Here is a 9,294-nt window from a genome sequence, read left to right as displayed (position 1 = left end):
TTTCTTTTTATATTTTTTTATTTTTCTATACTTACTGTGGTTGTTATCTTGTTTTGTTTTTAGCCCTGAAGAAGGCCGAAACGTTGGCACATTAAAATAAGTTAATCGTACTTATTTGTGTTTTTCATTGACCGCACCCCCAACCATCTTCTCCTCATTAATAATTTTTTAATGATTTCAATAGAAAAATATCTTAATTATTAAAATTATTATTAGTTTAATTCAAGATAGCTTTGTAGTGATTACAGGATATTCTAGGTTCCCAAAGTCTCTGACACAATTAATTACAGTTCAGTTAATTATTCAGAAAATTAATGAAGCTGTACTTAAGTACTGTGGACCGAATTCTTAGGGAAAAGGGTTCTCAGAAACTAGAAACTCATAAAATCACACTAAAAGAAGATATGAGAATCTACTTTTCCTTTAACTTTAAATTTGGCTTAAATGAACTGATGGAGTGTTTGGAACAGCGTAAGCCTATTTATTGAGCGAAAACATACAGTCTACGGTCACTTTTACCTTCAAGGAGATGCAAGTTGGTCAGGAGGGGCTTAGTTAATAATAAGAAGAAATAAATTTGTTAAATTTAAAGGAAAAATTATTTCACCAAATTTAATTTATAAACAAAATGTTTAACGTTTCGACTTATAATAAAGTCGACTTCCAAAGTAGAGTAGATTATAACAGGGTTTAAATTTGGCTGTGTCATTAGGGCCTGTACTATACACCTATTATACAACACCAGAGTCATTATAACTCTAAAAATAAAAATATAATTTGTCGTATCTAATCTACCTATTCCAAGAAATTCAAACATAATTTTTATTTCGAAAAATTTAAGATAATAAAAACAGTAGATAATAATTTGAAAAATAGAATCAATTTATATAACCAAAAAATTAAATAATGTTGGGTTGTAAAATAAGTTCATAGCGTTTTTCAATATTTTAATTTAATCCTCTTTGTGTTTATAAAATCATGCTTACTTGGGCAATGATGTTTACATATTTTAAAAAAGATTAGTTAAGGTGCTTTTTTGCATCAGTTTCGACCGAGATTCCTTATCTTTAAGTGGTATTTTGCTTGCTCAAAATGGAAGAGAAAAAAAATTCATTTTCGTTATTTAATGATTTTTGTGTCTCTTAATCGCAAAGGCGATGTTTTCCACAAAAACATCCTCCCCCGTCATCCGTGAGCCCGTCCTCACGTGTCTTTAGAGATTCGGCAGAAATTATTGGAGTTTGGCTGTGATGTGATCCCCCAACTATTCTATTCACCAGACTTTGCCCCAACAGATTTTCACTAATTTCGGGCCCTTCAAAACTCTCTTAATAGAGGAGTTCATTGCGCAAACATCTGAGAAGTTCTGGGAGGACGGAATTAAAAAATTACCTGAAAGATGGCAACATGTAAAAGATCAAGATGGGTCATATAAAATTGATTAAAAATATTAAAAGAATCTGAAGTTTTTATTGAAATCTCCCGTAAAAAACGCTACTAACCGAACCCAATACATTAGCAGGTCTCGTGGCCATCTTCTTTTCAGGCGCCTCGGAGTCCAAAATGTCTTCAAATCTGGGGATCGGATAATTTTCATCAACGGTATTCTCATTCATGTTCCTGTAATCAATGACCACCCTGTACTTTATGGTAGTTTCACCAGGTGCGCTCTTCTTCACTGCCCATAATGGACTATTGTACGGAGAAGTACTGTCAATAATTATTCCCTCGCGTTTTTAACTTTGAAGCTCTTCCCGGACGTGGTGACGTAGCGCCTACGGGTATCTCCTCTCTTTCACGTATGCCACTTTGTCTTGTTTTAGTAAGATCTCATGGACCGTCCTCCCGGTCGTCCCAAGTATGTCACCTTTAAAAAAGAAGATATATTCCCTCCTGTGGCTTCGTCTCCAATCCTTGGCCTGATTGATTGCTCCAACCGAGCTCTCGCGTTCTTCTGCTGAAAATAACATTTGTACATTTTACCTCCCAACATTTTCCCTTGATATTCTAAACACAAGCTCCCACTTTCTCTAGCAGATCACACCCCACAATAACTTTGTATACCCTGGGCATACTTCCTACAATATGTACTGGGAAGTTTTCCCTAATAAATCCACACCGTGTCAATACTATCTCCACCTCTCCTTCTACATCACAAAGGACACCCAGGGTGATTAATTTACACTGACATCCCTGAATCTGGTGTCTCCTCTCTCCACACCACTACTTTTCTAGGGCTTCTCGGCACACGATGGTGTTCTCTAGGCACCTCATTCCTGCTATCTCTATGATAGGCATACCGCCGCTCTTCTCCCTCACGTTATAATTCAGTAGTGTACGGTTGCTCCTCTTCCGGCATCCCCTTCAGATGTCTTGTGTCTTCCTCTCAGCCATTTTTAGCCACCACCCGCTTCTGTTCCCTTGTTCATCCTCCTGTCTCCTCTCTGTCCCGTTGACTACCTCGGTTCCGTGGCTCCTCAGCTTCTTCTTCGATCTCCGACGTTCTCGATGCTTCCGTGGATTCACCTGATGGCCTACTCGACCTTCAGTTGATTCTCTGTATATTTCTTCACATTATTATCTGTTGGGCATTGATCTCCGTTGGTTCACCTCGGTCCACATCTCTTCTTCGGTACATGTATGGGCACTGTTTGGCTACGTGCCCCTCATTTGCTCATTCGAAATATCTGGTCCGTGGACACTTGCGGTCCTCTTGCCGACTGTTGCCTCTGTTTTGCCTGGATCGGTTTGTTTCTCTGATATCTTGCCCTCTCTCTCCCGCTAACTCGGTATTCTCTCCATTGCCAGGAGTTGTAAGTAGTCCAAGGCCGATTGTATTCGATCCGAGTCCATCCCAGATATCCACTTCCATTCTGGCCTCCTGTTCTCGGGTGTTTGTGTCTATTATTTCCTGAGCACACTATACGAAGGAGCGTTCTCTCGGCATTCCCTCCTTCTTCCCCAGCTCTTTCGCCAACTGGATCTTTAGTACATTGAATAGGAATTCCATCCGACCCTGTATCGTTGGATTGTCTCCATCATCTCACTGAGTTTATCGGCGATTATGTAGTATCGTGCTAGGAGTTCCGAAGCATACTGTCTATTAGACTGTCTCGGGTTTTGCGTCTCCCTAATCATAATAAATATGTCCCCTTCTGGGGACCACTGTCCTCCTCCAAACACCTTCTTTAATCCCGCCTTGGCCACGCTTCAAGGTGTCTCATCATCCGCTTGAATTTGCTTGAGGATACTTCTTTTCACCCTGCAGACGACTGCTGGCCTTTACGCCTCAGTATCCTCACAGTTGAGCAGGTTTTCGGCTGCCTTCGCTTCTATTCGCCCCATCAGTCGATCATCCCCTTTTAGGAAATGAATTAGTTTTATCGTCTCCCCGTTAAATCTCTCAAAGTCAGAAACTGCCTTTCTTTAGTCCTGGGCTGTTGCCGTGCATGGCATGAGCTTCCGCTAACGAGACTCCCGGTAATGGTTCCATTTCCAGGTTGAATGCAGGTACAGGTTGGTTGCCTGCAGCTGGAAATAGTTTAGAGAAGTTCTGATCCTCGATGACTGTTGCTGTTTATATATTATAACTGCTGCTCTCACTATTCAGTTACCTGCCATAAATCAGAGAGAACAAAGACAAAAAAAAAACAAAAAAACGGACTCTTGGATACTTACGAAGTCCGATGAAAGGGATCTCCTAACATTTGAGAGAAAGATACTCAGACGCATATACGGCCCAATAAAGGATCGTTCAGCTTGGAGAAGGCACACGAACAGGGAAGTGGACTTGTTAATCGGTGAGCCTGAGAAGCCGCCCAAAGCTTCGATGGTTGGATGGTGTTGAAGAGGATTCGAGGACCCTGCTCGGATTGAGGAATTGGAGAGCAGCTGCACTTAACCGATTGTGCAACCCAGTAATAGATTTTTGCGCAGATTGAAAAAAAAAAAAATAGGGGCTATGGCACCTGTTTATGTAACCTTCTGTCCGTCACCTTAGCACAACCTAATGTTCTAATACCTTGAGAATTAGCTCTCCGAATCTGTTATAAAACTTATGTGTTGTTTGGTAACCTGTATTGAATTTGATTTGATTTGTTTACATTTTTAGTTGTTTAAAAGGAATTTCATTGTGTTTCTGTGGATTCAATTTTGTATTGCATTTCCACATAGAGAAAGCTCCTTTCATCTGTGCGAGTAAATATAACAAGTTTTATTATTTATGCAAGTGTTCGCTAACTACTATCATTATGTTTAAGAAGATATGAAAAAACAGTCTTGAGGGAAGGAGATTAACGGAGGGATTAAGCTAGGAGGAAAAATGAACCTAAAGAGGCAGGTCATATGATAGATGCCATGGACATGGCAAAGGAGTTGGAGTCAAGCGGTGGCTGTCTTCTATATTTATTCAGATTACAATCGCGGGCATTGCTAGTAACTTCAAAGTTAATCTAGGGCCCAAAGGCGTTACAAAACCCCCCCTTTTCATGTTTTGGCCTCACTTTGGCTTTGAAGAGGAGTGTTGTTATGCAACTCCCTTATATTAGTACGTCTCATAGGACAGAGAAGATAATTTCGGAGTCGGGTTTATTATCATTATGTTTTTTTTAGACGTATACAAGATATATGCATTTGTGGTAGGCTATAGAGTAGTTCCAACTGTTGAGATAAATTGTTTTATTGTGTTTATCTGTCAATTTATATTCATTGAAAGAGTTGTGCGTGTTGTCTAAAGTTTTTTTTATTAGGTTGACACTGGCAACACTGCTGATTGTAACCTACCTTACCGCTACGGACTATGTCGTTTAACTAAGCTCATGCCCTCATGACGTTTTGTTATGTGTTTATATGTAATGAGCCTTTTTATAATTATATTCAAATTTTATCGACTCTGCTAGTTTTTATTTAACCCATTTACTTCAATACCAACAACCCTTTTGACTGGCGCATGGGAGTTACAGGATATGTAATGATGATTTGTCGAAGAACGGATCCCTGCAAACCCTGAAGTCTGATCAGCGTTGTCTTGTCGAGATGTCTCGCTAAAGGAGCACCATGGAGAAGATTCGAACTGCCTCGTAAATAACTGATATAGGATATTATTTGTCCTATTGAAGCTTCGAGTATTGCCTTATATAATTTTAAAAGTATTCTATAACATATGTTCAAAACTAATTTAGGTTTCCAAGATACAGGTTTAAAAAAAAAATATTTAAAAAAATTTAAAATTAATAAATTAAAACGGAAATGTCTGGAGAAAAGGACATATCTGGAGAAAAGGTCACATCTAGAGAAAAGGCCATGTCTGAAGAGGCCATATCTGGAGAAAAGGCCATGTCTGGAGAAAATCCCAACTCTAGAGATAAGACCTTGTCTGGAGAAAAGGCCATGTCTGGAGAAAATTCCAACTCTAGAGATAAGACCATGTCTGGAGAAAAGTCCAAATCTAGAAATAAGGCTATGTCTGGAGAAAAGGCCATATCTGGAGAAAAGTTATCAGAAGAAAAGATAATAGAATCGGTGGTAGTCAAAGAGGTATATTCTTTCCGTGAGATGATGGAAGCTATACCTTTCGTTAGCAACGAGCCGAAGCGTTTGAAACCTCTCTATAACACGCTCATCCTCATTGTTGCCTATCCTACAATGAATGCAGAAAACTTCCATGTAGAGAAGACCAATGAAGAATTGTCAGTAGAAGGTATGTGTCATTAAATTTTTTGAATTAATTTTGAATTTTTTCGGTTGGTGCTAGAAGTCGATGAATCGAAATGCTCCAATGTGACTTTTACTCTCCGCCGCAGTATCCATCTACCTACTATTTTCAATAAAAAACGCCTGTTGAACAGATTCGATACTTAGGACTCCATCTTGACAAGATACTTACTCGGAATCCACACACAAGACTGAAACGACAAGAAACTGCTCGTAGATTCCGATTGGTACAACACTTAATTGACAAACGCTCTAAACTTTCCATTCCCTACAAAAAATTAGTATACACTACGATAATCATTTGGACATATGGAATTTATCTCTGTGGCTCTACCAAACCGTCAAATTCCTCCCGCATCCCATCCTTACAATCCAAATCCTCCGTACAATCTTTGATGCTCATTATTACGTTACAAATAAACACATTCACAAAGACCTTAACATCCCATTCGTTGCAGATTTGGCCCAAAACAGATATGCGTCTTTTCATTCCAAACTCCTTACTCATCCTAACCCATTAATTCTTAATCTTTCATCCTTAACAATCCCTGACTAGACTGGAATACTGGATTGAAGGAAGTAGGGAGGCTGTCGAAGAATTTAATGTGCCTCCGTGTGATGTGTTGTTGTACAGTTTCTAACTGTAGTTCGTTATGAATGTGTGTCATGTTACGTCTTTCCAGAGATTTTCCTCGACATATCTTCTGTAGTGTGCTGTTTTGGTATTGTAGAAATTTCAGGGCTGTTGGGTAAAGATAGTGTAGTAGTGGTGCGCCGTGTAGGAGTGATGGTCGTAGTATTACTTTGTAAATGAGTAATTTGAGTCTGAGTGACAGCCCTGGTGAGTAGATGAGGTGTTTAAGTTGGTATGATGTTGACTTGACGATTTGTATTCTGTTCTGTACGTCTCCACTGAAGGATAGGTGTGTTTCTAGTTTAATGCCTAGGTAAGTGAGATGTTTCTTGGTTTGTATTGTCTGTTCGTTGAGTTTAGTCCATGGAGTCTGGTCCATGGCCTTGTCTGCATTGGGTGAAATAAAAATTGGGATGAGATAACTGCCTTTTTTCTCCTCTTGGACTCTTGTACTAACTCTCTGGATATCGAGAGATTCTACATATAAGACGCTCGCTTTAAGAGGTGCCGAAGATTCTATTAATCATTATTAATTCAAATAACACATTTAATAATATCACAATATATTATTTAGTTACATGCGTTTAATTACTGTATATACAAGAAATAGCACAAATATAAATATACGGCTTTTGCCTGATGACATTGGTGTAGTCCACGTGTTAGCTGGTAGATTGCGTCATGTCGGCCCATAATGGTTTAGGTGGCTGTTGTAGTTACATGATAGACCAGTATATAGCGCTGTCACGACAAAATTACTAAAAGCATTAGCTGATATAATCAAGTTATTAATAATATACAATTTTTTTTAAACTATGTTTTTGTGTGTTGCAGCTGAACAAAAGGTAAATTGGGTCTTATCACAATACCTACAAAAATTTGAGAGCAGGGGCCTATTGTTTCTTATCGTAAGATTGAATGAAAAAAGGTAAATCTAGTATTTAATATAATCTAATATTTAATATATTTGTAATGTATAGTGTGATTCTGCTTAAACATGATTATTTCCGTTGAGGTCAATGAATTCAAATTTACTAGTTGTAAGTAAATATATTTTTGGAAGATTATTGATTGACCGTGTGTAAAGATGAATGGAATATGGTCCGGGTGCGGTAAAAAAAAAACTCAAATAGTAGATAATTATACTATTTTATTGAGCCAACGTTTCGCCCCACGTTGCAGGGCTTCGTCAGGGCTAAAAAAGATACAAACATAAAATAGTTACAAAAAGGAAAAAAAGAAAAAACATAAGTGTAAAATAACAGGGGTATAAAATGTCAAAACGTAAGATATAATAAGAAAAATTAAAGGTTATAAATAGTAAATGAAAAGGGTAATAGTAACAGATAGATAAGAGAAGAAATATTATCTTATCTATCTTACTATATTATCTATCTGTTACTATTACCCTTTTCACTTACCATATTCTATTCATAAATATATGTTTGTTAATATAAGGGGTATTCATGATCTTTAGTTTAACATGTTAAAGTGTCATGGAAAAAGTTACGTTGAATGAAGAAATATTTTCTTATTTTACCATTTTAAAACGATATAACTGTCTGTTACTAGGTCTTTTAAATATAAAATACGTCACGTAACAGATCAACTGAGTTCGTCAGTGTTTTGTTTGTTGTTGTTAGGTTACTTGCTCGTAGTTTGTGTTATTATTGTTTTGGATGTTTTTATAACTAATAAAGCAATGGATGACAATAATAATAATGTTATGACAGTTGTCAATTAGCTCATCTTGATTATCTTCCTCACAAGTTATAAGATCAACAAGGCACTCAGTGGCAAAACATTCACACAACTTCCACTTTTCACTTAATTTAGGCATGTAATAAATGATTTTAATCAAAACTTATAAGTAAACAATTCCATGAAATTTTGGAAGGTTGTGAAACAAGTTGCTCAAAAAATCCGCGAGGAGTCTTATGCATTTTACATGACTTTAAATAGGGCTGCTCACAATCCTATACAAATAACATTTAACATGGTAAAACATTTTACATTTAACACAACATCATGAATACCCCTATAAAAGGGAGATGGTACGAACTCAAATAGTAATTAACTATTTATTGTGAGCCAATGTTTCGTCCCACTTTGCCGGGCTTCGTCGGGACTAAAAAATTTCTACTAAAATAATGTATCAAAGTAAGAGAATAAATTACATGAGATAAAAGTAAAGCCATACCTTAGGGCTAAGAATGATTTGAGATAGGTGAAAATTTATATAAAAATGTTCAAAAGTAAATTGAAGAAAACTATAATAATAATAAGTGCAGAGAAGAGCATAAATAAAAAAGAATCACAAAAAGTAACATACAATTAATGGTAAAAGAAATAATAATAAGGAAAAAAAATATAAAAGAGAAATATAAATATACAGTACACACAAAAGGGGAAAAATAATGGAAATAAGAATAAAATAAGGGTAAAAAAATAAAGGTAATAAAAAAAAAAATGAATAATGAAAAAATAGGACACACCTTTTTGAATGGAGGAAAGCTAAAAAATGAGTTTAAGGTGGATGCAATGTATAAACATGGTAGGGGAGAGGGGGACTTTGACTGTTAACAAATGACATTATGCTTAGCAGAAGCATTACACTTATCTTGATATTAAAGCAAGATAATATTAAATATAGGTAGACATTTAATGATAATATACATAATAAGGGAGAGAAAGCACTTAAAAATATGAATACATAAAATACAGTAAATGCAATAAAATTCAAAGAATGGATACAATAAATATAATATAGTGAAGAAAAGAAAATCTATAAAATTGAATAGAGGTACAAAGATGTTCTAAATCTATATAATAAAAACATTCATTATAAAATAATAAAAATAAGTCTAGTAGTATATAAGTATCAGATGATTTTTAAAAAACAGATAAAATATATTAATGATAAATATAAAGTAATAAATGTTAGTGAA

The 9,294-nt window shown here is 36.2% G+C and overlaps 1 protein-coding gene across 1 annotated transcript in view; it reads left to right on the top strand.

Annotated features, from left to right (window-relative positions):
• The first annotated feature begins 4,810 nt into the window (after positions 1-4,810).
• The window catches only part of LOC106690264 (uncharacterized), an 8,315-nt gene continuing 3,831 nt past the window's right edge, over positions 4,811-9,294 (top strand). The window contains exons 1-2 of the mRNA XM_014435626.3: positions 4,811-5,698; positions 7,181-7,274. Of these exons, the coding sequence (XP_014291112.3) occupies positions 5,248-5,698; positions 7,181-7,274 (545 nt within the window). The 5' untranslated portion in view covers positions 4,811-5,247. The remainder of the gene's footprint in view (positions 5,699-7,180; positions 7,275-9,294) is intronic.

The sequence above is a fragment of the Halyomorpha halys genome, unplaced genomic scaffold (assembly GCF_000696795.3).
Source record: "Halyomorpha halys isolate HHAL.00 unplaced genomic scaffold, Hhal_1.1 Scaffold1632.1, whole genome shotgun sequence".
Classification (NCBI taxonomy): Eukaryota; Metazoa; Arthropoda; class Insecta; order Hemiptera; family Pentatomidae; genus Halyomorpha; species Halyomorpha halys.
This window is presented reverse-complemented; position numbering and strand designations above follow the sequence as displayed.